Genomic DNA, 27,429 nt, shown 5'->3' with positions numbered 1-27,429 from the left:
ATAATTGTATAAATTCTATTTCAAGCGAGGTATACTTTACACCCCCATCATTCTATTGAGGCACCGACAGGGCGATCTGTATTGGTAAAAGTTGCCGTCGCTTCTACCGGCACGTGAGAATTAATTATTTTTTCTTTTTTTAGAGAGATATGACAACTTGATATAAATTCGACATCTGGTCTTCTTAAATATATTTTCTAGAGGTTACTGTGTGGATGAATCTTATGCATCTTCTTAAATATATTCATGGACTAAGGGAGTATACAGCAAAGCTCGTTTTCGTAGTTACTGTAAAGTTTAGTGTATGGATGTGCTCACACACGCATAAGCTCGTCTCGTAGACTTTATACACACATATTATCCTTGTATTACACTTACTATTTCAACAAATATATAAACGACAAACTCTAGCAATCAAATGATAAGCTTTTTTTCAACAAAACCATTTCGATTTCGAGCTTTTTTATGTAATTATATATATTTTTATCAATATGTATGAAAATATATACATACTGATAAATAATCTAAAATACAAAGAAAAATTCAGAACATATATACCTGCACTAAAGATAGAAAAGAATGTTAATTAGACAACGTATCCTGTAGCAACTTTTTTTTTTTTTTTGCCCCTCTCTTTGATGGTGGCTCGAGGGGACTAGCCAACAAGTCGTGGTGGGAGAGATTGGTGGGTCTATATGGAACCGAATGGTCATGAGTAGGAGTAAGATGGAAGCCACTTTAGGAAATATAAGATGGCGTTTAGGAGATCCAGATCGGAAGGTAAGAGGCTGCCATGACCACCACCATAAACTCATGCACAGTGTGTTCGAATGCACATACTTTTTTCTAATGCATTATTATTCTAAACGTGAAAGACACTACAATTTAAATTAACTGAGAAGTGACAGAGACGAGCAGCAATGGACAGAAAAGGGTTGGTCGTTGTTCAAGGAACTTGTCTAGGGAATTCAAGGTTAGGAATTTATACGAACCCAGATGTGCCATGTGCCATGCATGTGGCTGATAATTTTGACAAACAAAATAGATGGAAAGACACATTAGAAAATAGAGACAAATAAAAAATAATAATTGATTAATATTATTGTACAAGGTATGACTGAATGTGTGTGTGTGTGTGTATATATATATATAATAAGAAATAAAATAAAACCATATGCAATCTCAGTTGTATCTATTTGCTCAAAAGGAAATTTGACATGTTGTCTTTAATCGATCTTTCGTTGGCTGTTTCTTTTCTTCTTCTTTTTTCCTCCACAAGTGTCAGTGAAACACCACACCTTCTTCTGATAATCTTTGCGAAATGTCAACGGCTCCATCATAATCTGATGTAAACTTGCAAGTGTCATGCTAACGAGACGTCCAAGTATACGTTATCGTTATTGACGGAAAATGGTAAAATTAATTCTTTGCTCCTCCTAATTAACAAGTTCAAGACAATGGCTGCCTTGGAGCGCCCATGTACCAACCATGATGATAAGGGTTCGGAGATGAAGTGAGAATATGCTCTAGCTTTCTGATCGCAGGCTCTCAAGGCTCCAAGCCAGATTGTGGCTTCATCTGTCTAATGTTAAGAGAAGAGAGATTTCCTTAGTTTATTTGTCTTCAAGCCAATATTCAATGGCCCGAATCTTGTGGGGTTTAGTTTCTCTTTGTGGGCTCGTTTGGACTTGTTACTTATCTTTGATTCAAAAACCATGGATTTTGACTTCAATACTATCTTACAGGCCCATCTGTGTTCATTATCTTTCAGGACCCATCTAGGATTCCGATTCAAACGGAGCCTCAAAATTTTCTTATATTTTTTTTATTTTGATTTTTTATATGAAAAGTAATTTTTTAAAAATAAAAAAATATTATTTTAATATATTTTTAAATAAAAAACATTAAAAAAAAACACATGTAACAAGAGGAAAAAAAAAAAAAAGGAAAAGAAAGAGAACCTGGAATTTAAACAATGTAGCCTTATTGAGGCTAGATGCGGGAAGGGTCTATTTATGTAATGGATTTTTGTCGGAAACCACGTGGCTCCTTTCCTTATACTATAAGGTGTTGAAATTTTTGTTTTAATGTATTTTTATATAAAAAATATTTTAAAAAATAGCTGTAATTATACTTCCAAATAAACAATAGATAAAGAGAAAATTTTGTTACTTTTTTTATAAAAGTTTTTAGTAACCGTCACTTTTTTATTTTGACATTTAAGTACGTATATTTCTTTTCTTTCTTCAAATAAGTCTATCTATTTAAGTGTCTTATCTCTATTTTCTTTTCAAATAAATACTTCTCTCATAACTTATAAAATTGTCCAAGATATATCCTTTAAATCGATACATGTCATCTTTATCGGAACCTTCAGTTAAAAAGAAAATAATAACGAAGATGTAAATATGTACTTGCACCATACATAATTTGCCTTGCTTAAATACTTTGATTGAAATGATTAAAATATACCAGCAAGATAGAGTAGCCTAAGTTCCATCCAATCAAACTGCTTGCTGCCGCGACACAAACTCTAGCAGTCGAAAATTTGCATTTCTCTGCCAGCATCGAGGAAGAAACCGTACTTAAATTGACATGTCTTATAAGTTACATAACATCTCTTTACAATATTACGCTTCAAGAAAATTTAGACGTGTAATTGTAAATCTGTGTGTGTGAGGATGTCTGCATTTGCCCATTTAAATCTTCATTTTCTCCGCTTTAACTAGAAGTCAAGAACTTTTTGAACCATTGTGCAGAATCCTTGGGGTACCTCTTCAGCTTGTCCTTGTAATCCACAAAGCAGAGCCCAAGCCTGGAAGTGTACCCAGCTGCCCACTCCCAATTATCCAGAAGAGACCATACAAAATACCCTTTCACATTGCAACCGTCTTCTCTGCGATAACAAAAACAATAGATTATTAGTTTGCTTGCAATACCATACTATCTCAGGAACATACATTTGCCGAGGCATGTAGGCGAGGGATCCATACTTAATAGAAGCTAGCAGGTTTGTCAGATAGTCATTGTGGTATCTGATCCTTTTCCTATCCTTCAGAGCATCTTTAATGGGGGTCAAGGCGTTATTTGGATCATCCATCCCTGGGAAGACCACAGAAACAGAAAGATTTATGGTTTTTCTTTCATGACAAAGCTTTATAAGGGCCTTGACATTCTTCATAATTGGAGATGAAGAAAAGAAAAGGTAGAGATCAGTTTCTATAAAATCATGACATGTCAATTGCATTCCAATTTTTAAGATAAATCGACACATCAGTTTATAGAAGAAGAGAAACACAGAGAATTCCTTTTAACAGAACCAATGATTATTCAGAAGATTACCATTTTCAGTTATAATGACGGGAGGATTCCCGTACTTTTGCCTGATGTGATTCATTAAGCTTCTCATCCCTTGAGGTACTATGTACAACCATATAGAATTCGCCTGCAGTTTTAGACAAGTGACAATGAATAGTTAGAAACACAGAACCCCAATGTGCCACCATAAATGAGAGTTGAATGTCAATGAACTTTTCTGTAACGGAGAATGAATAGACAAATTTCAATCCAGTGCAGCTGGATTGAAGAAAGAACGAAATCAGAAACAATGAACACTCATATGGTACTAGCTTGGCCCTGCATTTTCTTGCTTCTAGTTTTGAACTCGTATCATATTGTTACTTGGTTTAAATGATGGATCACAACATTTCAGTTCAGTGAGGAACATACCCGGTCTCCAATGGGCTTCTTATTTTCACCGAATGCTGAAAAGAATGAGAGCACACATATTACAACAGTTATTCACAATTTTTTTAAAAAAAAAAATTGCACTGTTGTTTCACTATCTCTACTAGGTAAAGGAAATAGTTGAAAAGAAATTATTTCGGAGGATTTTTGTTAACTCACGAAGGGTTATGGCACCAGAGTCCGCGACAGAGTCATTAAGGACTTTGTCAATTACATCGCCAAGTAGAGAGTCATTGCTTCGTGCATAAAATGTTGTGTAGTGATTGATACCAACAAAATCCAAAGACCCTTTAACGAGAGCAGCATCATTTTTGGTAAACTTTGGCAGTCTATCACCGACTCTGTTTCTCATTGAGATTGGATAGTCGCCTAAGATCAAAGGTTCAATAAACCTGGAGGAAAAGCATAATGAATCCACAAATTAACATGGAAATATTTTAGATATGTGCTACTTCTGTACCACATGAATTAAGCTTGCATGACTGAGAGTGGGCCTCAATTCTGATGCTGTTCATTAGTATATTTATTAGAACCATAACAAATCGAGGGCATGATCTGGTCAATTGACAGATCAACAGCACTCGACCACCAGAAATTAGAGAGTGATCAATTCTTAATGTTTCTGAAACAGCCAAAAGAACCATTTCTCTCTCCTGTATAAGCTATTCAGAACCAAGAAAACTAGAACACGTATATGTGATTATAGATACCAGCCAAGCTGAAAATCCTGAGCTCTTTGGGCTGCTTCGATGTCTTTCGTGCTGTTTGTTGCTGGTTCAAACCATATCACATCAAGTGATATGCCCACAGATCCTTGTTGTTTTGCCTGAAAATTTTCATGCCATAATATCATGCCGGAGCTTAGCACCAACGGAAATAGAAAAAATATATGATGAGAACACAAAATGAAAAAAATAAAGGGCAAAGGCAAGCTGTGCGTCCTCGCAACTGAGCTCAGGATGATATGCATTTGCCTTCTACCTTGTACTTTTTCCTGTAAATATCTGCCGCAGCCCCATGAGAAAGAAGCATGTTGTGGGCGACGATATAGGGCTCAGTTGCTGAATTTCCAGCCCGGCAGAAGAGGTGGAGAAGGATAGAGCATCTTCCTGGAGCCTGGAGACCCACATCATAACCCTGAATAGAAACTGTATGAGGCTCATTGAACGTGATCCAATTCTTCACCCTGTCACCATAATTCTGAAAGCATGTCTCTGCGAATGTTGCAAAGTCCTTTCTGTAAATTAGAGAGATCATCTTAACCACCAAAATCATAAGGGTAATTCTAATTGTAATTTTGCTAAGTATAAGAACAATCTTTTACATGATCTGGGGGCTGAGCCATCCACTATATCTGTCGTGCAAGGCTTGAGGAAGATCCCAATGGAATAGGGTCACATAAGGCTCAATTCCTGCATACGTTATGCAGCATAGGTAATCTTTGACTATCAAAAACTATATTAAATATCACTAACCAGTGACAAAGTTGAAGAATGTATATTATGTTTACAAGCTATTGAGTGTTCTCAACATGGGACAAGGACACTTTAAGCTATATGATTTTCGTAGAACTCTATTCTAGCTCCGAAGAACATGAATCTCGCCAGAGGATGATTTGATGTAAAGGTTTACCTTGAGCAAGTAAAGCGTTGATGAATTTTTTGTAATGATCAACTCCTGCCTGATTGATTTTCCCTGTTCCATCTACATAGATACCTCACCATTAATTATGCCATGATATCACCCTCGAAAATGAATAACTGTTATTCACCGAAAAAAAAAAAGGTAACTGTGCTGTAAACTTACTAGGATATATTCGAGTCCATGAAATTGAAAATCTGTAGGCATCCATTCCCATATCCTTCATAAGTTTTATGTCTTCCTGTTTCCAAATAACCACAAAGTAAATTGTTAAGAACACATAGTATAATTGCTGGGTTTTTTTTTTTCAACTTTATGCTGTAGCATACCATGATTGACTTTCATGTCTAAAAGCAATATTTAGTAGCTCAAACTTTCATAAAATGGAGGATTCGTATGAGAAGACGTACATCAAAATGGTGGAATTGATCCACAGCCACATCGGCATTGCTGAAATCAATTATCTTGCCTGCAGGACCAATAACTTGATAAGCTTACTAGCAGACATATCAAAGGTTTTGAAACTACAACTTGACCTGACAACTGCCAACTTCAGAGCTGGTTTCTGAACTAGCTTGGGAGGCAAATTGCTACCTGACATTGCACAATTTTGCTTTATGCATTCACCTACTAGCTCGATGGTTGCAAGTTCAAACACTTTTACATGTTTAAAGCGGATTTACAAACATGCAGCGAATAGAAACCCCATATCATCTGATAGCAAGTTTGAACTAAAAAGCGGAAATGGTTTTATGCAGCTTCAGTACTTGATATCCAGGACTACTCTACTTCTACAACTAAAATTTGATTCGGTAATTTAAACTGAAATAGTACAATAATAAACCAGGCACATGTTAAGGGATCTTCTTGCCAGAAAATATTTCTTTTTTTGAGGGTTGGATATTCTCTGGGATGTGTTTAATTACCTTGACTGTTAAATATAAACAAGCTAAGCATGGAGTGGCCTTAGCCACTCTGAAAATGAACTAACAGATAAGTGAAGACTCATTATTTTGCTTGACTTGCTTCGTATGTTCAGATTTCCATTGCAATGAACAATAATTCCATTAAATTATAGTTTTAAATTGATGCTGATTTCTTGTGCAGTAATTATACCATAAGATTAGTTCAAATGCTAGAAAATCAGCTATTCCTATCAATGTTCAGACTGTGGACTCTGTTGTTGGTGATGAAGTATTACCAAAAGTATGTGAAAATTTGTCCCAAACACTCGGTCCCCTTCCATCCTCCTTCACCGCTCCTTCGTACTGTAAATAAAATAAAATTAATTTTAGTACAAGCAGTAAGTTGAAAACGTAAAGCATTTCTTAAGGTCTTTTTGCATAGCAGGGAGTTTTCTGTGTAAGAAGCAACATTTGCTGGAGCCGTCGTTCCAGCTCACTGTAACACGTCCGACAAGATACGGACAAATCATATGTGTGGAAGCAATATCCAAGAAGAAAAGGAGTAATCTAATTTCCGACAGGTTTTCTTCCAAAGATTCGGCCATTTTTAACTTATTCAATTTCTGTACACCATGATTAAGCCCGGATGCCATACTGAAGAGCATAATTGGTGGTATGATCAGCAGGCCAGCTCACTAAAGACTCTTAATGCTTGACTATCTTTTTGTTCCCCTTTTCTAATTAGAACAGTTGCTTTAACAGGTCGCTAGAGTGTGAACACGTTAGGGCTGTCTAATTTCTTCGTCTAAACAGTACATCACATCAGTCAGATAAGTGATGAAATTGTTCTTTTATCTTCCCAAGTGTTCTATTAACCGCTGGATCTGCAACCCTCTTTACGTGGGGAAAACTGTAATACTCCATGACATTTATTTAAATCACAGATGTTAATCTTGACCTGTGGTTAACATGCTCAGATTATTCGCGGGCATGTTAATTTAGGTTAATTAAATATTTTTAAATGTCAAACTGTTTTATTTTTTTTTTTTTTTTAAATCATTCAAGTTTTTAATGGATTAAGGTCAATTTATGGAGTTGATTAAATTAAATCTAAGTTGATTTTTTTTTATATATCCAGCTCAAGTTAGAAATGTCTTAATCAAGTTTTAAATTAACAGTTGGACTTTAATAAGAATGATTTCAATTCAGCAACAATAACATTATAGTTAAAATAATTTTCATTTTCCCTTTCTTGTAGGTTTCTATTTTCTTGAATCATTTAAATCATATTATCTTAATAAAATGTTGATTTGTGCAAGTAAGGTTCTTGCCTAGCGATGGGAGGGGCTTGTCCCTTTTCTCCGCACCTGGGTTCGAACCTCACCATGCACGCCTGTCACCCCCGCGGTGCCTTACTTGCTCACTGGGCTTGCAGGATGTTCAGTGGGCCGTGGGGATTAGTCGTGGTGCGCGTAAGCTGGCCCGGACACCCCACATAAATAAAAATAAAAAAAATGTCGATTTGTTCAGTGCCACAGCTAAGGTGTTACCTGTGTTTTTCATTCCTTTACCATTGAAAAAAAATGGCCACGTACAAATGTCCTAAAAAGAGTGGTTCGTCCATAGAACCCATGACTTAAAACTAGGGAACAACAACTGTTCCTTCGGAGTGGCCCGAGCCCCAAGGCCAGTCTCTGGCCTCGATTATTTTTCTTTTCAAAAAAGGAAATTCATCCCTAAAACCACCCCCCCCCTCCACAAAAAAAAAAAAAAAAAAATTAGAGTGTTATAGACGTTGAAGTATGAGAAACCGCGGGAATGGCTACTTGACAATTGGCTAAATAACATCAAGCAACACGGCTAGTATATCTCATGAACATGGCTTCATCACTTGGAAAGTTTAAACTAAATATAGTTCAATTAGCCCAGCTACAAGCCACTATCAACGTAAATCAAACCATCAGGCAAGCATCCCTGGGAGAGATGGGTGGGAGCTTAATTTAATTTTTATTGTTGAACTTTAAACTAAAAAATAACACGAACACAATCTCAACAGTATTTTCTTTCCCTCTAAACGTGAACGGGCTCTCTTTTTAATTAAAAATATAGGGAGAAAAAAAAAGGCACAATGTTAATTACCGATTAACGGACAAAAACAGGCTCAACAGGCTTTTTAAAGTAAAAGGTATAATCAATTACAAGATAAATGACACGAACCTGGAAAGCAGAAGAGGCCGTCCCAAAGACAAACCCTTTCGGAAAACTTGCCCTGTTAATCTGTGACAAGCATGTCTGGATCTGAAAAGCTGCTGACACTATTATAACCAAGGCAATGCCTCTTCTCAGTAGCATCCTGATTCCTGTATTATCGATCTTTTGATACAGAAATCGATCTGGTTAACAATGATCGACAGGGAGTATACTGCTATAGAGACACGCATACAGAGAGGGAGGGAGGGAGGGAGAGTTTCAAATCTGCACTGAGACGAAGAAAGATTTGGGGTTACAGGGAGAATGAGGTGGTAATGATATTGACTGAGATGCGAAGAACAATAAGTAACTAATATATAATGCAGCAAGAGCTAGAAAAGACGTATATGGAAGTAGCTAGCCAGTACGTACTAAGACTTGTAGTTAGTTGGATTTCTTATATAAAATTGGATAGAGATTAAAAGGGACTCGATGATGATTTAATCACGACACGATATGAAATGGGATGAGAGAAAAACGGAGGCAAGTGAAAGGTGATGATGGGATGGTGCTGCAGAATCATGTTTTAGTTTTTTTACGATGGTGCGGATTACAAGATAGGATAGTGGTGGGGTGTTGACCATTGGGTTTTTTTGAAGTCCTGCATTCACACACATCTGTGTAAATTCCACAGTAAGCATACATTGGATTTCCTTTATTGTAATTGAATCCCGGGTTGCTTTCCATGATTGCTTTTCTCCTTTAATGTTTTTTCCTACATTTCCTCTTCTTCTTTTTTATGATTACGCTGTGGTACTGTACATTGTTGATGCTACATATTCCCACATTGATTTCCAGGGAATTTAAATTCTCGTGATGTTCCCTTTAGCTACCCCACCCATTAATTACAAGACACAGGGGAGGGAGCAATAATCCACTCATTATTAGTAATGCTCAGTTGATGGCCAGTGGGTCGTCTTCTCTTTCCTCTGTGTTCTCACTTGAGTCACTTCTGGGCTCTAGCTCTTCCAGTTCATGGCGTTAAAGATTTGAGTTTTCTCTATGGCTGGACCTGGAAACTAACCGCGTTAGGTCCACATTCCACGCTGAATTGTAGAGAACATGCGCCGAGTATATGCCAAGGGACATTCTTTTCCTTCGTTTTGCAAATTGAAAATTTCCCTAGTAATTTCTCTTTTTTCTTTTCTTTTTTTAATTAAAGATCATCATGAGCAGGCTATTATGGATATATCTGGTTTTACATTCTTGGCATTCTGAGATACTTTATCAACTTAAAACTTACAAAACTTCTGTTAAAATCTCAAAGAAGCAGGTTAAATTAATGCATCCATAAATTAACAAGCAATTTCGATACATATTATTACATTTACTGCTCTTTTTAAGAAGACAATATGACTCCAGTTTTTCTTTTCTTAGGAAAGAAAAGTAATGTTTTTTTATATTTTTTCGCTGTTTAAAACAGAGATTATATTTATTATTTTTTCCTCGAGCGGATTAACTTATAGATTGGAGATCAAACATTTTAATCATAAGACAAGAGGTCCCGATGCTGCCAAAAGAATGATTTTTATTCCACACATAAAAAGAACAAGGCAGTTGATCTAATAGATGATCGTACCTAAGAACATGCCTATTGCCCTCCTATTTTGAAGGAGTTCAGTTCAAAACTACATTTTATTCCGGCGATTCCTGTGATTGTTTCAGATACATCATGACTTCCTTGCGCATTTTAGTGGGAACTGGGAGTTTGGTATGTCCGGCGTTTTTATTTATTTTCTATATAATTAGTGTGAACTAAATATGCCTTTCTTCGCATTCTATTAGTTTTAGTTGACTTTGCCTTTTTTGATGGCACCGGTTTAGCTGTAGTTTGACTTGCTGATAAAACTGAGGAGAGATTCCATTTTAATTCTATACCGATTTAACCTTGGATATTTTTTGCAGTTATTTTATTTGATATATATAATTTTCAATATATAAAACACGTGTGTAGTGTATATATATAATATATTTGTTTATTTATTTATTGAGCAATAAATAATAATAAATAATAAATACTTGAAAATCGGTGAATAATTTATAAATATCTAAATGTTTTATCCAATGAATAATAAATATAATATAAATTTTTAAAAAATCCTACCAGCTTGTTCCCATTACCTGCGTTCCCAAATAAAGTACAGGAGAAATAGTGTCGGCTGGTAATTGATCCCTTTTTGTAGTGGCACAGGAACTCCTTGCTGTCTAATGGAAGAGATGTTTTGGGATCGACTATTTGGAAACAGCATGCTCTTCGTTGTATTTTGGAAGAACGCTGTGTGGGTCTCAACTTTATTAATCTTTCTGCAAAGGTGGGGGGCCTTTAGATTCTCAGCACGATGCTTCAGCTTTTTTTGGAACTTCTGATAAATTATCTTTTGTCAGCCTCTACTGGCCATTTACATGTGCACTTCCTTTAATTAAACGGATTTTCCATCCTCTTTCTTCTCTTCCTTCTCCAAGGTTTTTGAGTCATGCAAGTATCCTAACCAGTCTTGAATTTACATTTGCAGCTGGATCATAAGGAAAAAGATTACAGATTTGGATTCGGGTTGACAGTGGGCTAATTTAAAGAACTGAAGGTATTTTTCATTTTGTAAGTGAGATAAATATCTTGTTAATGATATTTAACTATCTATGCAAAAGGGCGTCTCTTCTAATCCTCTACCTAAACAGTTTTGTGTTCCTCCCAGCACGTTAATGAATGGGCGTCACTCCATAGAACATGCCACTCCAATTTTCACCAAAGAAGTCAGGCACTCCTCCATGCTTTATTTTTTCTTCAATAAGTTTGAAAGCCATAGAAACCCGGCGAAATTCAAATGTTTGGGACTTTTTTCTTTGAACCACTTGTGAGTTGTCTTTTTCAATGTTCGTCACAGATTTCTGGTATCAACTCGCAGTGTATACTGTCAGCTTTTCGCCCTTACCCAGGTCCCTGAGTGAATCGATAATTTTCTGTTATAAAACATGCATCTTTGGGATTTTTAGCCAGTTAGTAATCTGTTTAAGATTTCTTATTTTAACCTGCAAGACAAAAGTTTCTTAAACTTGGAAGCCATGCGACGTTATTTGTTTATCTGAAATATATATATATATATATATAATATATATATAAACAAAAAACAAAGAAGAAGGAAAGATAGAAATAATCTGCGTCATTAGTGACGGAGGAGTCCTCGTCTGCTATCTTTTTCAATAATATCGTATGCTGCAAATGTATTGCAAATGAATTAGTTACGGTGGCTGCAATAATTATACTACAAATGAATTATTATTGTTAGAAATAATATATTATAAAACTATGTTTCAAAAGCATATAAAATAAAAATAATATAATTAATAAAAAATAAATAAAAAATATAAAAATAATTGAGATCATATGAATTCCATATTTATAGATATATGTATATAAATACTTGGAGGTTCAAATGTCTTAAAAAAATAAAAATTTAAATTAACTTAATAATGATAAATGGATATAATAATAAAGGAATATAAAAAAATATCTAAACATTCATTTATGATGTATGGTTTTATAACATAATAATAATAAGAATAATAATAATAATGATGATGATGATGATGATGTTAATGACAAAAATAAAAATAATATTGATATTAATTATAGTGGTTGTGATAGTAATTATAATAATAGTATAAATAATAATAATAATAATAATAATAATCACAAAAACAAAAACAATACTAGTTATTGTGTTATAGTAATGATAGTGGTAATGATAGTAATTAGTAGTAGTGATAATGGTAATAATGATGGTGGTAGTGGTTGATGTAGTGGTGGCGGTGTGGTGATAATAATAGTAATTATAGTAGTGATGGTGATGGTAATGGTTATGGTAGTTGTAATAATAATGATGGTGGTGGTAGTAGTAATGGTAATTGTGGTGGTAGTAGTTGTTGTGATGGTAGTGATAATAATAGTAGTGATAGTGCTAATGGTGGTAATAATTATAATAATAGTGGTGTTAGTGGTAATATTGGTGGTGGTAGTAATAATAACAGTGATGATAGTAGTAATGATAATGGTAGTGATTATAATAATAGTAGTGATGGTAATGATAGTTATAGTAGTGGTGGTGGTGATAATAATGATAATGATAATGGTCAGTAGCAGCAATAGCAATAGGTAATAATAACAGCAGTATATAATAGTAGCAATATGAACGGTAGTAGTAACAGTAGTGACAACAATAACAACAACAATAATAAAAATAAAAATTATTATAAATAATAATAGTGATAATCCATCGTTTGATATTATATTTATTAGGAAATGAGTTTCGTTTCTTAATGCATGATAATTTTGATATGATGTTCTAGATTACTGGTCTGAAAAATTTATATGGATTGATGTTCTTTTTTATTTTTTGTATTATTTTTTTAATTTTATTATTTAATATTAATTTTTAAAAATAAAAAAAATCATTTAAGTTTCTTTTAAATCTATTAAATAAATTAATTTACATCAACTTAGAGATTCATTGTTTTGCAGAGTTTAAAGCTAAAAATATCTGAATTATTAATAATTTTTTTTATATTCTTAAAAATTTTGGTGGAACACAGCAAATGAACTGGTTATTATATAAAATGAAAAGGCCCAAAAGGTTTGTTTAAAGCGCTGTTTCTTTTATGCGAACCCCTTTTATATGGGCTGGCTTGGTAGTTTGGTCACCTGTCCCAAGGATGCTAGTGCATCCCCTTTGAGCGGGCCTTGGAATCTGGGCTTCCTTAATGCAACGGACGCACTTCTATATTCCCCTAATAAAGAAAAGGGAGCAGAATGGAAAAGCGAGGTGATTGAATATTTTGAAATGGAGAAGGAAGAAGACGATGCGCCTCTCGCAGTTGAACTTGAAGAAACCGTACCAGTAAAACCCTCCTCCTCTCATTCAAAACAACTTCAAGGCGAAGACGTTCCTGTTGGAGTCACCGTCATCACGGGCTATCTGGGCTCTGGCAAATCCACTGTAAAATCCCCTCGCAATCTTGATAAATTAATTTCGTTAACATTGATTGATAAGATGCTTGCTTATCAGGGATTTATATTTCTACCTATCTATTGATTCGCATCTTCTTTCAGAAGAAAATGAGTCTTAGTAATCAAATGCTGTTTTGTCAAATATTTAGAGCTACAAATTTTATTGACATTAACGGGTTACGCTGTAGCTTGTTAATCATATCTTGAATACTCAACATGGAAAGAGGATCGCTGTCATTTTGAATGAGTTTGGTGAAGAAATTGGAGTTGAGAGGGCAATGATAAATGAAGGAGAAGATGGTGCTCTTGTTGAAGAGTGGGTAGAACTTGCTAATGGCTGTGTATGCTGCACTGTTAAGCATAGTTTAGTTCAAGCACTAGAGCAACTTGTTCAGATGAAGGAAAGGTGCTGCTACTTTCTTTTTTCTTTAAAAAATGCACTTGATTTATCTGCATCTGTCACGATTTTATGATTTCAATTGCGTTTTGACTTGTGCCATTCTTTTTATCATATTTTTTCGTGATGTTTGGAGAAGGCGAGGGTTTTCTAGTGAAGAGAAGGAGAGGGTATGCGTATACGGGGTAGTCATCTTCTTGTTGTTTGAATATATAGAAGGGAGATGGAGAAAGATGTTCCTTCCTCTTCTTTATTTAGAGAGAGGAGAAAACGTTTCGTTCATAAAAGTGAAAATATCCATCATTATTAGAAAGTGGAGGAAAAGGTTGGGTTAATGTTGTAAAGTATTATATGAAATTACCAATCCAATCCTTTCCCTGCTTGTTAAATTATAAATATAGTTCCTTTCCCTCCCTAAAACCCTAATTTGGGGTTTTGGGATTTGGAGTTATGCAAATTCTCCAATCACCCACTCCTTGTCCTTTCCAAGTTCTCCCAACAAGATTGAAAGATACGTGTCCTTCTCTTCCCTTTCCATCCTAACATAGTGTTCGTGGAAATAAGAGTTTGTCAACAAAATTCCCTTGATCACTACTTTAGGCTTATAAATTATGACACAACTTAATAATTTGTAAACAATCATTCTATTTTTTGTAGACTCGATCATATATTGCTTGAGACCACAGGGCTAGCAAATCCTGCTCCACTAGCTTCTGTTCTTTGGCTGGATGAGCAGTTGGAATCAGCTGTCAAGCTTGATTCTATAATAACTGTAAGTTTTGTTTTTGACAATTCAATTATTTCTGTCACTTGTCTGTCTGATTGAGAGCTTAGGTTGTTAACTTTTCATATCCAGGCCTTTCAATTATTCAAGCTGTTATCAAATTGTTTGTTGGATTTATGCCATTAATCAGCTGCTAAAAATCAAAATTAGATGAAGATGCTAAACAATAAATAACAACATAAAATAGTGCACAGCCTTAGAATAAAATGAAGGAAAGAAATGTTTGAGAATGGAAAATAGAGTTCCTTCCCTTTCCTTCTATGGATATCGAGGAAAATAAATAATTTTTCAAGTTCATGCATAAAGAGTTTAAATTGGAAGCTTACTTCATGATCCAAGTTTGTTTTAAGCTTGCTTTTTGTCCTTTCCCTCATTTTTCTGCAAACTAAAGACAGGTATGTGGTTCTGCATGCCTCCCATCTTAATATCATTTTGTGTCCATACAAGTATAACATATTCTAAGTACCCCTAATTATTATTTTTTTCGTTCTAGTTATCTTTTATTACAGCTTACCACTGTTTCTCCTTCTCTCTGTCTCCAACTCTCACAACAAATTGCTGCTTGTGCAGGTTGTGGATGCCAAAAACCTTCATTATCAGCTCAACAAGCTTCAGAATTCATCTTCGTTTCCAGAAGCCTCTCTTCAAATAGCATTTGCGGTAATTCTCATTTTATTCTCCTTTCTTCTGTAGTGATTTGGCAGCCTGATGTGTGCCATGTGCAGGTTCCTAAACATACGTGCATACTTCTGTATGATTGTTTTACTACATGCATGCACATGCAATTTGTAATTGGATAAATTATTTGCTCGCTTCTTTTCCAATTTTACTTTATTGGTTATATTGATACATAAGGTGCCAATAACTCATAAGTTAGGTTTTTTCTTGTAGGATGTTATCATTCTTAACAAGGTTGATTTGGTTTCTTTGGGAGGTTCTGGAGAGGCTTTGAAGGAACTAGAAAATGAAATACATAAGATCAACTCCCTTGCTAATATCATTCATTCTGTTCGGTGTCAAGTAGACTTATCTAAGATATTAAACTGCCGGGCATATGATTCCAAAGTAAGTCATATAAAGCTTTGCCTATTTATTTATTTTTTTCTTATCAGCATGCTATTTTCAATGTTGATTTTTATTTGAATGGATATTTTTTGAATACTTCTGTGTTTTGATCTTAGCACTCTGGTCATTTGGAAGTGTTATTAGAGGAAAGCAAGTCTTTATCTACCAGTGATCTTCATGATTCCAGCTTGCGAACTTTATGTATCTGTGAGTCGCAGAAGGTTGATCTTGATAAGGTAGTTTATTTGAAATGGATCATCAACAAGCTGTACAAATTTGTTGTGATGTGCTCCTCTTATGTCCAATATTGCTGAAACCAAGCCATTTGTCACAAGCATACACCCCAGGACTAGTATTTTCTTGCTCTGATTTTTACTCTGGTTCAGCTGCACTGGGAATTGCTATCATATCCATAAACATGAAGGAAATTGCAATTCTGTTTTGTTGTTTCTCTTAGGTAAAATTACGGCCCTTTATATAGTGTACGAATGATAGAATATCTACATAGCTTTTGAATTTTGATGTTGCTCTTTCATTGACTTAAGTCTTTGTGTTCCCTTTTCTTTTCAAGTTCCCATTTTGCATAGGTGCATGCTTGGTTTTTTGGGATGTATCTGTAACTGCATGAGCATCTTCTGAAGGCCAATAGCTTCGGTTTTTCTATATCATTGTTGCAAAATATTTATGAGAAATTGAATTTTGAATTTAGAGTTATCCTGGTTTGTGCTTGCTTGGCTGCATTCGTGAAAGCTGACAGTACAGGAAATAAGGGTTTCAGGGACACCTGTAGGAGGTTTGATCGAACATAATCTGATCAGAAATTCAGATATTAACATCCCTTTTTTTTTATTTGACTTTCTTGTGCTGTTAGGCTTATTTCTGCACTCTATTTTCTCTATAAAGAATTATTCCTTTCCTTCTCTGATCGCCTTTTTGTTGTCACATACATATGTGCTTGATGATTCCTGACATTCCAACTGCCAAAGGTTCGCCTGTGGCTTGAGGAGATTCTGTGGGACAAGAAAGATGGCATGGATGTATACCGCTGCAAAGGGGTTTTAAATGTTCGGAACTCTGATGAACTCCATACTTTGCAGGTAATTTTGGAAATTCAATGCCTAGAATTGGTTATGAAGTTAACTCATCTTCTGCTGCAGATTGGGTTCTTGGAGTTGTGTTTTGTGTATTCTGGCTCTGGGCCTCTGACTATATGTTCACCAGTGCCCATTTCTATCATAATACCTGTCAGTTTCATGATGATTTGTTTGGATAATGGAACTTTTTAGGTGCCCTTTGCGGCCTCTATCAGAAAGGGTTGAATAATTTGGGAATACGGCTTACAACAGTAATGATAGCAGGGGGGCTTGTACAGCAATGGGAATTCAATAGTAGTTCAAAATTTTGATTGTGTCAATGATTGAGGGTCGGAGCTGTAATTCAAAGCCTGCTTTGGTGCCATTGCCTATGCTATATTTTTCTTGCACTGGAGCCTTTTCTTTACAAAAAATTATTTTTTGGTATCCTTAAATATGCAAATCTTTTCACACGTGGCAGGCTGTGCGGGAGTTATATGACATTGTCCCAGCTCGCAAGTGGAGAAGCGATGAAAATCAAATTAACAAAATAGTTTTTATAGGTAATTCTTAAACAATACAATACTTTCTCTTGTAGTTTTCTTACCCCCATAAACTATAAATAACGGCTCTAAAACTGTCGTCTCCTTCTTTATTTATTTTGAAAATAGGCACTCAAATTAACTGAACAGAAGAATTCTTTTCTAAAGCGAAAGGGGTTACTTTAATATTGATTGGTGGGAACAATTAAAGAATGATGTAAAAAAGAACCATACAGTACTAGCTGGGAAGCTATTCTCTTATTTGTTTCTTACCTTTTCAATTTGCGTTGCAGGTCATAACCTGAAGGAGGATGTTCTTATTAATTCCTTCAGAGATTGTATAGTAACAACTTAGCTTGTAATGTTTATGAACGTATTGTTCAGTTCAACTCAATTAAGCATTGCTTTAGTCTTTGTGCTCCCTTTTCTTTTCAAGTCCCTATTTTGCATGTATGAACATGATCATCCAATACTGGCAGATATCATTAGAAATCTTTGCACCTTGATTACAGGTGCTATATCACAAGAAAAAATGAGAAAGAATTATTCGTTTATTTCCAAAAAAAAACAAAAAACCATAAAGCATCCTTCTTTATGAGTAAATTGGTCCACAATCAGAGTACGGTGGGCTGTTCTTGTGCGGACAACAGAGTTATGAGGTACAAATGGGCCTGATTTAAGGTGACCAGGCTCCAGCACTACCACTCCTTTATCTTGGACACAGGCTTCTACTATTCAGGTTGACTGGTTCTTATGACAACTTCAATTTATATTTGTAAAGCTACATATCAAACACAAATAAACAGAAAAATGTATCTGCCTAAGAAAGTTAAAATACAAACGTGTGAGAAAAGAAAAAAAAGAAAAGAAAAGAAAAGCAAACGTGTGAGAAAAGAAAAAAAGAAAAGAAAAGAAAAGGAGAAAATGGTTTAATGGGGGGCTCGCTTTCTAGCACGTCTTGTCGATTTGATGCATAACAAGTTCGACCTAACCACCCAGCTACCACCACCGTTCTTACAGAAAACCTTTCGAAGTCTCGCGAGCAAGGGGCTGGCGTCTCATATGCTCTTCCTTTTTTGAAAACACCACACCGACTCCCGTCATCAGATTGGAGACACGTTTGCATTAATCTTAGAAAAGTTGCAATCCAGGAGTTACCAAGTGATTATAAGTGGGAAAGTAACATAATGTTGGGATACGAATAACTTTTTAACTTTGCATTGTTTAATGACTCAACACTCATATATGAGCGCATAAAATCACACTAAAATTATGATCATCATCTTGTTTTGGGTTTTTTTTTCTCCCCCCGTTTTTGACTAAGATTATTGCAGGATAAAACTGTCGAAATTATTAGTCTTGGTTCAATCTTATTGTTGATTTTTTCCTTCGCTATCAAGATTCTGATCGATTTGGAAGAGAGAAACCAAGAGTCATCTTTGAAAATATTCAAATCTCTCGAAACTATCTTGACGAAGGAATGATTTTTAGATTCGATTTGGTACCTTTTAGGTTAACGGTAGGCGCATGATAGACTGCAAAATTACTCTTTGAATTTTGAAAGGAGTTGTCTCATAAGCACTGTGGATTCCCAAATTTATTGTAATTCAGGAGTGTCGACTATATATTTAATATAACACCCATTTAAAACTAGATAATCATATGGAAAAATTAGTATATAAGATTACGTAGTTTTTATCTCTATTTTTTATGTTTTTTAATTTCATTTTCTTTTAAATCACTTGTATTGTGTCAAATTAATTTAATGTGATTGTTTAATTTATCCTTGTGACTTTATTTTTAAATGGATACTGTACCAATTAATTACTGGGTATTCTTAGAATATCAAACATTCAAATAAATTAATATCAATGATGACAAATCTCTCACTAAAATCATCAATGCATCATTACTAGCTAGCACTTTGAATTCGAGAAACTATTTCACTAATTTCTATACTAGCGAACTATAACATGTCAATCTCTTACTAATCAAGGGCATAAAACTATGAAAAATTATAATATTAGTAATATTCTTGTCAATATGTAATGTTCTTGTCAATATGTAATTATAATATTAATTTCTATAAAATTATTGTTAGTAATATTCTTGTCAATATGTAATTATAATATTATAAAATTATAATATTAATTTCTATAAAATTATAAAATTACTAGCAAACTATTATAAAATTTATTTGGTAAATTATTTAGACTTTCTGAAAAATCGAATAATCAATGATTAATCAAATGAATAACCAATAATTAATAGTCTTGCAAAATACAATGGTGGTCCAAAAGAAACAAAGAGATATTACCACCCCACTGCACAGATGCATATCCACATCCAACACCCAATCAAATAAAAGAAAATAGCTAAAAACGAAGCATCAATATTTAATTATTAAACCAATATCCTCTCACACCAAACTCTCATGTTTTGTTTAAAGCCATCAACTTAATTTATATTATTTTTTTGTCAAGAAAGTTATCTTTATTGCAATACATGCCAGCTGGATCTCAATTTTGTGATTGTTTAGTTTCGGGTATGGGTTAGGAATAGGAGACCCGAGTTTTTTTTGGATGGTGAGATTTTATAAAAAATAAGGAAAATTGAAGGAAGAAAAAAAGAATTCAAAATAGCGAACTTTTCGTGAAATTAAAGACAACCGGTGTCAATATGAGTCCAACGTTTCAAAAAGAGAGAGAAGACCGCCACATAATCGTCGGTGTTCGATCCGCCTTGAAAGGGGGCCAACAGGGGAGGGGTCGGTGGCATTTCTAGGTAGCCGGACCCTTTTGGTTCATCACAAGGACAAAGTATCCCGGCAATCGCGAAGGGGTTAGAGATGGGTGGTGAGAAAGCGCTCTGAGAAAAAGGAGAGGTAAAAAACACTGTCGGCTGACTCTGAAGCAACATCGAAATCCACGCTCCTGGTGATCAGCCTATGAAATTATGGACTGACCTGGTTTGCAGGCCCCCCTACTCTATATTCATTAATTATTCACGTGTGAAATTGACAGTCGTGTACGTACCATGAATAAATAAATTGACCGCACAGAACATCAGAAAAGCATCACAGATCGAAGATCACAAGCTGTTGAATAATGAATGGAAAGAAGGAAAAAATTATTTAGAACTTAGAAATGAATTTTGGTGTTTGTTGTATGGTTGGGAATTTTTTTAAAAGTGGTTTTTTTATAAATTTATTAAATTAATATTTTTTATTTAATTTTTTTATATAAGTACATTAAAATAATAAAAAAATATAAATTTAATTTGAATTAAAAATATAAATTAAAATTTTTCATAAAAAACAGGTTAAACAACCACTATAACACAAAAAATATTTAAATAAATGTTCAAGCATTGCAACGGTGCAATAAACTATATTATCTTGACCTTATATTGAATGTATACAGGTACGGATTCATGGTTGAAATTATTTTTTAGATTTTTTTGATGTATTTTTTAAATTATTAAATTAATATTTTTAATATAAATTTGAATAATTTTGATTTGTTAATGTAAAAAACAAAAAGAAATTATTTCTCTATAGTTTCAATTAAAAATCATTTTATATTACATTACAGAACACATACTGTACCTGCAAAACAAGTAACTCGAGCTCGCTGTACAGTATATATGTTAACTTGGAAATCTACGTGCCCAAATAATCAAAAAGTGGATATGACATAAATACCATCTTCTATAAGGGGCCAACGGCGCATTACCATGAGCAACAAATACCTGATGCAGAAGCGCGCGCACATATACATATCAATGTCAGATACTGCCGGTGAGTCTATATAGAAGAGTCTCAGGAAACTGAAGGACACGTTTCGGGTTAAAAAATCAGGTTCGCCGCCCGCCTCGAGGAACATTGGGGCACACAAGATCTCGGCACTACATGGACAACTCCCTGAACATGTCGGGAAGGTTTAAACCATAGATCAGCTAATTTAACACTATTCAAAAAGATGCTGCACTCTACGCATATATATATATAGAAGAAAGAATTAAATCAGAAAAGTACAGTAAGTTAGTTTGAAGTAGTTGTTTTCTAATGTCAATGTTACCCTTGCCGAGTTTTCCCTCTCTGAGAAGTAAAAAAGTAGATTCAACAACGAATGAACTTCGAAGTTGAGCATTCAAGTTAATTCTTGAAGTTCAATTATTCAAATACCCGTGGAAGTATGTTAGGAAGTGTTGTGCGAATAGAAGAAACAATAGAATATGCGTGCAATATTGTAGAAATTAAATTTTTAAAACTCAGATGTTATTGGAAGTATTAATTAGGAGATTTTCGTGGTCGTGCATCCCTTTCTTCAAGTTGCTTCCGAAATATCTTTTGAGAACATCACAGGAGAGCATTAAAAAGATAAGGCAGTCACCATATGCCAACTATATAAGAAATTGAGAACACCTCGTTCTGTTGCTTTTCCAGCCAAAAAAAACTTTGCCAAACAATTGCAAACGCATCACTAAAACACATTTCCAATATAATCTCAAGCGATAGGAGAGGATAAAGTTTGAAGCTAACACTAGCGAGTTCTAAGATGTTTCAGTGCTAGTTAATTATCAAAGAACCACTCATATTAATGAAGCTAAAAATCTGCAATGGAGGACTGGAAAAAAACACCATATACAACAATCCATCCCCTTTTTGATCCGTTTGCTTTTGTGATGTTATCCCACTTCACAATTTTTCATGGACTAGTATATGTTAAAATCACACAATTTTAGATACACAAGTCCTTAAGCTTCACTAACAACAGCTATCCACTAGCAATTCAGAGTTCAGCCATGTGAAAACAATTGGTTTACGTACGGATCAGATCTCGGAGTCTAGGTCGCATGGACACTTTCCCGCATATCAGAATCCATCGTCGATAATTTTCTTGTAATCAGAAAAGGATCATGATACAAAAATCTAATAAGAAGTTGGATCGTAGTTGGTTTTCTTTGGATGGAATGAATCTATAAATATTTTGATATTCTGCTAATAGAATATTCTTATTTTTTGCCTCTTTTTCCCCTCCACGGTATATATTATGCTATTAAATTTAGGATCCATTTTTACGTTTGACAACATAAATTTTTGTTTTTAAAGAAACAAAGAGAACAAGATTACGATTGTCATTTCAACAAAATATGGAATGGAATGCCTACTTGCGGAGTGGTAATAAAAACAACACTATTTCATGAAATATAATTTGCCCCCCTGCAGGAAACAGTGTACAATAAATGACTCGTGAAATCATAATATCCGATAAATAATTCGAGACATCACATAATATTTCGACACAAAAATGTCTGAATAAATACATTGGATCTTGACATTTATTTAATTACATAACTAAATATCCTTAAACTTGAGTGGGTAGAGTGATGGTCTCCAGCTCAAGCATGTAAACTAAGTATGTAACAGACAGCCCAGATGGTGAGAGTTGATTCATATTAACAATACCACTTCCCTGAACAATCCTGCACACTCAAGCATGTTTTAAGGAGGATTTTTTCCGGCCACTTGTGGGGGAATGCTAAAGGAAGGGAAGCTTGAGTAATTTGAGGGCTTCATAAGCTGGCCTTGGATCGAGAGGTTTTAATTGAGATATGTGCAAATAGATATCTTAAAGATGGGATATTACTAAAGTTAAGAGTACTAAAACTACTAAAGTTGATTTCAGAACTAAGCCATTAATGGACGCTTACTTCTCTCATACATGCCAAGAATGGAAAAAGTAACATAGATATTCACGCAATATTTGTAAGTTGAAATGTGTTACATTTATCAATTCAAGGCAAGTAATGAGTACCTTTCTCAATTTGATCAACGCATTCCAGGAGGTACGATGTCCCCGAGCAGTCCTTCATCTGTTGGAAGTTGGGGAGATCGCGTTGGCACTGTGTTGCACTCTCTTGCTCCAACTGGCAAAGGTTGCGACTGCACCACAGTACTTGGAGGATTTTCTCGGGGTAACTGCATCCCGGGATAATAAAATTGCGACGTTGGAGGAGTCATGTGACTAGCAAATGTAGCTTCATGACTGATGATTCCTCCTCGAGGAAAACCAACTGTATGATGACAGTGTTGGCCTTCATATGTGGTAATCACAATGGCGGGATCTTCAGACGAGCGTTCAACCCTTTTCTTCACAGTGCATTTGCTATTTGTACAGCGATAGTAGCTCCTGAAGAATATTTGCCGGCGAGATGGAGAAAAGTAAGGAATTAAGCTTTTACTTTGGAATTGATTTTACAGAGAACGTCAAGTATGCATCAGAAATGTGAAAAAAGAAAAAAAAGATAAAAATGAGAATATTGCGAGAAAACATATCCCTAACTCGGACACCACATACATAGATTTTATGCAACTTGTTTGAAAAAGCACCCTAAGACGTAATTTTGAGTGAATTATAACAAGGGAGGAGTAAAGGATCTATATAGGCATTCATAATTAATTACTTAATTAAGAGAAAATTATGCACTGCAAGATCAAAATAAGGGTAAATAACCAAAAAATGTTGTGAATTTCAGTAAAAAACTGAACTTCGTCCTTGATTTTAATTTTTTTGATTTTAATACTTTTAATTTTTTATATAAAAAACAAGCTTTTACGTAATTTTAATTAACACGATAGTATCTACAAAACAAGTGATTTGATAATGAAAAAACGATGGGGAGATGAAAACATGGATGGAGGGGCATATTATATATATAAAAATTAATTCACCGTACTCAAATAAAAAAAATTATAGTTTAGAAACTAAAGTTGATTTAATTTTTCCACCTTCGAGCTCAACAAAGATAGCACGTATGCTCTTAGGACAGTAATTAAAAGGAGAGGTGTAGTCATTACAGACCTGGGAAAGGGGCTATTTTTAACTGCCTTCTGTCCATATTTCCGCCATCGGTATCCGTCTTCAAGATGATCAACTTCACTTTTAGTCATAAAAGCAAAGCGTGGCTGCCGGATTCTTTTTTGCCCCTTCTTTTTAACCTTAGTACTCCTACAAAATATTTCACCTACGATTATCAAAATAAATAAATAACTTGAAAATTAAAAAGAAAGAAAGATAAAGTAGATGTATTTTCTGATTAATAACTTGATTGAAAATAGATTAATCATATATAGTTCTTAGATTGTATTTTGTCACGTGTATCAATGTACATTTCTCTCTGGAAATCAATAGCCTGATTTGAACCACATTAAGATCTATCCAGTCTAAGTACACATTCCAGTAGGATTAATTTGTACTAAATGAAAAGATGTTATCTTTCAGATATTCAGAAGGGAAGTACGTACTGAGGAGGGAATTACTTGTAATCTACCTCATTGGCATTATATGTCTATAACATATACACTGTGAGGGGCAACATGAAATGATTGACAGTGAAGAAAAGATCGTTACAAAAATCAACTAGAGAAGTAAAGCTAGTGAAGAAAATCTAATTCATAAACTACAAATTAGTGTATGAACAGAAAGCGAGATAGAAGAAACTTGAAAATAACAACGCATATTCTTGGCAGACACGCATCGCATTCAAAATGATTACAATTTGCACCTCGACTATCATGGGGGGGGTGAATATAGAACATAAAACAAGCAGCAGCACCACGATTTTTTTATAATAAGAAGAAGAGAATATCTCTTTACCTTATTTCAAACAAAAAGCAATGCCCAAGCAAATCAACAAAAGCAACATTTTCTCTATATTCTCTATCTCTTTTACTTACTAGTACTCAAAAAAATGATTCTTCAATGCATGTTCATTGTGCAGTGTTAAAAAAAGATAGAGAGCACGCCATTCCCGCCGCAATAACGGCGGTGGACGTGGTTTCTCTCAATTATGCTTCTCACTTAAGCTTTATTCCGTTTAATTACCTCATCTAGCCCCGCACTTCACTCCAATTACGAAACTGCCTCCCCCCAAGCCACCCCCCAACAACCACCCGACCCCTTTCTTTTAAATTTTTTTTTTTTTGAAAGTTTCTAGATCGTACGGACGCGCAAATTGCACTCTTTCTACCTTGAAAGCAGAAAAGGCTGTGCAAAAGGGGGGGGGGGATTCGATCCTGTTTCTGATTTTATCCCTCGTTATTCCAACTACAAAATCTATCTACTCTATAAATTCTTTCCTTGAATTTCAAGTTATTTAAACCATTAACCATATTGTTTCATGGATACTTGAATATCCAAACAAGTGAACTCACGGTATCTCAGGCGGTTTCCCGCCGGAGCCCGTAGACTTATCGGGCTGATCCTCGCTGGAGCTCGATGATACTGACGGGTAATTTGAAGTTGAAACGTCAGCGCCACCACCACCAGACCCGGCCGGACTTGCCCCTTGCAATCGTTGAATCTCCATGTTTCCCGCCAAATCGGACCTCTCTTCTGCTTCGACCGGATCCAGGTCCATAAACCGGGCTGGTTCATCCGATTGAAGATTCCAGCCGAATTCGCTGAGTATGGAGTTCTCTCTTTGGTTAGAGAAGAAACAATTGGCTCTATCCGAGTCAGGCCCGAGTGTCCAGCTTGACTCGCTGGTGAACTCGGTCCCTGGATCAGGATTTTCTGTATCGTCCATCAAATAATTTGCAGAGATCTATTGGAAAAAAGTTGAGTTTTCGGAGAGAACAAGAGAGTGAATCCGAGTGATAATAAAGGAGAGAAAAAGTTGAGAGTGGGGAAATACTGAAAAGATAGGAGTGAAAAGGAGAGTGAGCGCATGTGGTTTCTAGAGAGAGAGAGTTAGGGTTTTTGGGAGAAGTGATATGAAGGAAGTTCGTTGTGTTGGGAAAGACGCGTTGTTTTTTAACTTTCTTTCAGAGTGTTCGAAGAAAGAAAACTTTTTGTCCTGTAAAAATATTAAATCTTTTATTTTTTTATCACCGAAAAACATTGAAAGAGAGGCAAAGGAGGGCGGAGAGAGAGAGAGGAAGAGATAAGATAAAAGATGGAAAAATTAGGGATGCGTCGACTGCATAATAATAATAATAATACGGGAGGCTCATAATAAGGGAAGGGGATGCGGGTGGGTCCCTTACGCGCATGAATAAATAGTACTGCTCCATTGTTGTTGTAGTGGTGGTATTACTTTCTGACTAGAGGGTAGCACCCAGTTTTTACCTTCAACTCTCTGTGACACTGCTTCTTCTGCCGATCTCTCCTTGTCTCCTCCTTCAGTGCGGCATGAAGCTCTAACAACATCTATACGACTCTCCCCGACCCCCATAACACATTTGCGCATGAGATGAAACTGCTTGCCAGTACTCAGCTGGCTACCTTCTTTTATATTTTTTAATTTACTTCTTGTTTCGTCTGTTTTTCTTCATTTCCCTTATAATTTGTCTAAAATTTGATTGTGAGAGGGAAAGAAGGAGGGTTTCCCTTGAAGATGGAGGTCGCAGGACGGAGCAATTAGGAGGCTGGCACCATTTTCTTAATTTGTATGCCTTATTAGGGTGCGTTTATTTTGGTAGTTCAACTGGCCTTTTAAATTGCTTTTTATTTAAAAGAATATTAATTTAATATTTTTTAACATATTTTGATGTTTTAGTACTAGGTATATAAAAAAATATAAAAGAATCGTATTAATATATTCTTAATTAAAAAAAACATTTTAGTAACCGCGTGGGTTCTAAAAGATGAAATTATTGCTCCGCGATAACTTGTTTGAATCAAAGTCTTCGGTTTATAGGAATCGCATTGTCTTTTGTGGTCTAGTTAAGAGGAATCTAAAACCTTGAGAAGCAAGAGAAGTAGAAAACAATGCGTATTTGACCGAATCCACTTTGAAGATTGGGGAAAAAAAATATCAAAGATAATGTTTCTGGACTGGACCAGCTAGCTAGCTAGTTTCATAAGAACCACAGGATTTTATTCTAGTTAGGAAGGGAGGGACATGCCACAAATACTAAATTTCACAAATCACTTATTCAGGAATATACACGCTAGGAGTAAGATTAATTTTCATGATATATATATATATATATATATATATATATATATAAAGAGA

At 34.9% G+C, this 27,429-nt stretch overlaps 3 protein-coding genes and 1 long non-coding RNA gene across 9 annotated transcripts; 2 read left to right on the top strand and 2 right to left on the bottom strand.

The window, feature by feature from the left end:
- Positions 1-2,429: 2,429 nt before the first annotated feature.
- Positions 2,430-9,150, bottom strand: LOC105121389 (beta-glucosidase 40-like). Of its 2 annotated transcripts, XM_011020003.1 has the most exons (13): positions 8,511-9,150; positions 6,590-6,656; positions 5,799-5,857; positions 5,554-5,629; positions 5,380-5,451; positions 5,072-5,159; positions 4,729-4,984; positions 4,458-4,573; positions 3,907-4,139; positions 3,730-3,764; positions 3,343-3,445; positions 2,994-3,102; positions 2,430-2,896 (listed from the first exon to the last, which is right to left on the bottom strand). In XM_011020003.1, exons 1-13 carry the CDS (start codon positions 8,643-8,645, stop codon positions 2,722-2,724), a joined length of 1,524 nt encoding a protein of 507 aa, XP_011018305.1. In that variant the 5' UTR covers positions 8,646-9,150; the 3' UTR covers positions 2,430-2,721. The 2 variants fall into 2 exon arrangements, with proteins under 2 accessions (XP_011018305.1, XP_011018314.1); XM_011020012.1 differs by lacking the exons at positions 6,590-6,656; positions 8,511-9,150 and adding an exon at positions 5,983-6,288.
- Positions 9,151-10,716: 1,566 nt separating this feature from the next.
- LOC105121383 (uncharacterized) lies at positions 10,717-11,597 on the top strand. The gene is made up of 3 exons (XR_841542.1): positions 10,717-10,855; positions 11,057-11,125; positions 11,220-11,597. It is a non-coding gene; the product is annotated as an uncharacterized LOC105121383 (long non-coding RNA).
- Positions 11,598-13,198: 1,601 nt separating this feature from the next.
- LOC105121375 (Cobalamin biosynthesis CobW-like protein) lies at positions 13,199-17,828 on the top strand. Its single transcript, XM_011019986.1, has 9 exons — positions 13,199-13,534; positions 13,734-13,951; positions 14,600-14,714; positions 15,297-15,386; positions 15,618-15,791; positions 15,908-16,027; positions 16,778-16,888; positions 17,346-17,427; positions 17,700-17,828. Exons 1-9 carry the CDS (start codon positions 13,214-13,216, stop codon positions 17,759-17,761), a joined length of 1,293 nt encoding a protein of 430 aa, XP_011018288.1. The 5' UTR covers positions 13,199-13,213; the 3' UTR covers positions 17,762-17,828.
- Positions 17,829-20,971: 3,143 nt separating this feature from the next.
- On the bottom strand, positions 20,972-26,355 carry LOC105121351 (probable WRKY transcription factor 57). Of its 5 annotated transcripts, XR_841536.1 has the most exons (5): positions 25,625-26,354; positions 24,273-24,419; positions 23,226-23,600; positions 21,108-21,328; positions 20,972-21,053 (listed from the first exon to the last, which is right to left on the bottom strand). XR_841536.1 is itself a non-coding variant. In XM_011019953.1 (4 exons), the coding sequence occupies exons 1-3, from the start codon at positions 25,996-25,998 to the stop codon at positions 23,240-23,242; spliced, it is 882 nt and encodes a 293-aa protein (XP_011018255.1). In that variant the 5' UTR covers positions 25,999-26,354; the 3' UTR covers positions 21,089-21,328; positions 23,226-23,239. The 5 variants fall into 5 exon arrangements, 4 of the variants coding, with proteins under 4 accessions (XP_011018255.1, XP_011018275.1, XP_011018267.1 ...); XM_011019953.1 differs by lacking the exon at positions 20,972-21,053 and having other exon boundaries at positions 21,089-21,328; XM_011019973.1 differs by lacking the exons at positions 20,972-21,053; positions 21,108-21,328 and adding an exon at positions 22,447-22,630 and having other exon boundaries at positions 25,625-26,355.
- Between the last annotated feature and the right edge of the window lie 1,074 nt (positions 26,356-27,429).

Source organism: Populus euphratica, unplaced genomic scaffold (assembly GCF_000495115.2).
Source record: "Populus euphratica unplaced genomic scaffold, PopEup_1.0 scaffold1.1, whole genome shotgun sequence".
Lineage (NCBI taxonomy): Eukaryota > Viridiplantae > Streptophyta > Magnoliopsida > Malpighiales > Salicaceae > Populus > Populus euphratica.
Note: the sequence above shows the minus strand (reverse complement) of the source record. Positions and strands in the feature narration are given on the sequence as shown.

Bases quoted from the DNA above. Each gene is read 5' to 3' on its own strand.
- LOC105121389 (XM_011020003.1), bottom strand. From the start codon at position 8,645: ATGCTACTGAGAAGAGGCATTGCCTTGGTTATAATAGTGTCAGCAGCT. The intron at 3,446-3,729 runs GTATGTTCCTCA...CTAAAACTGCAG, and splicing joins AGAAGCCCATTGGAGACCGG to GCGAATTCTATATGGTTGTA. The intron at 3,103-3,342 runs GTAATCTTCTGA...TGGTCTTCCCAG, and splicing joins CGTCATTATAACTGAAAATG to GGATGGATGATCCAAATAAC.
- LOC105121375 (XM_011019986.1), top strand. From the start codon at position 13,214: ATGGGCTGGCTTGGTAGTTTGGTCACCTGTCCCAAGGATGCTAGTGCA. The intron at 15,792-15,907 runs GTAAGTCATATA...TTTTGATCTTAG, and splicing joins GCCGGGCATATGATTCCAAA to CACTCTGGTCATTTGGAAGT. The intron at 17,428-17,699 runs GTAATTCTTAAA...TTTGCGTTGCAG, and splicing joins TAACAAAATAGTTTTTATAG to GTCATAACCTGAAGGAGGAT.
- LOC105121351 (XM_011019973.1), bottom strand. From the start codon at position 25,998: ATGGACGATACAGAAAATCCTGATCCAGGGACCGAGTTCACCAGCGAG. The intron at 24,420-25,624 runs GTGAGTTCACTT...AATATTTTGTAG, and splicing joins GGGAAACCGCCTGAGATACC to GAGTACTAAGGTTAAAAAGA. The intron at 23,601-24,272 runs GTCTGTAATGAC...AATATTCTTCAG, and splicing joins AAAAATAGCCCCTTTCCCAG to GAGCTACTATCGCTGTACAA.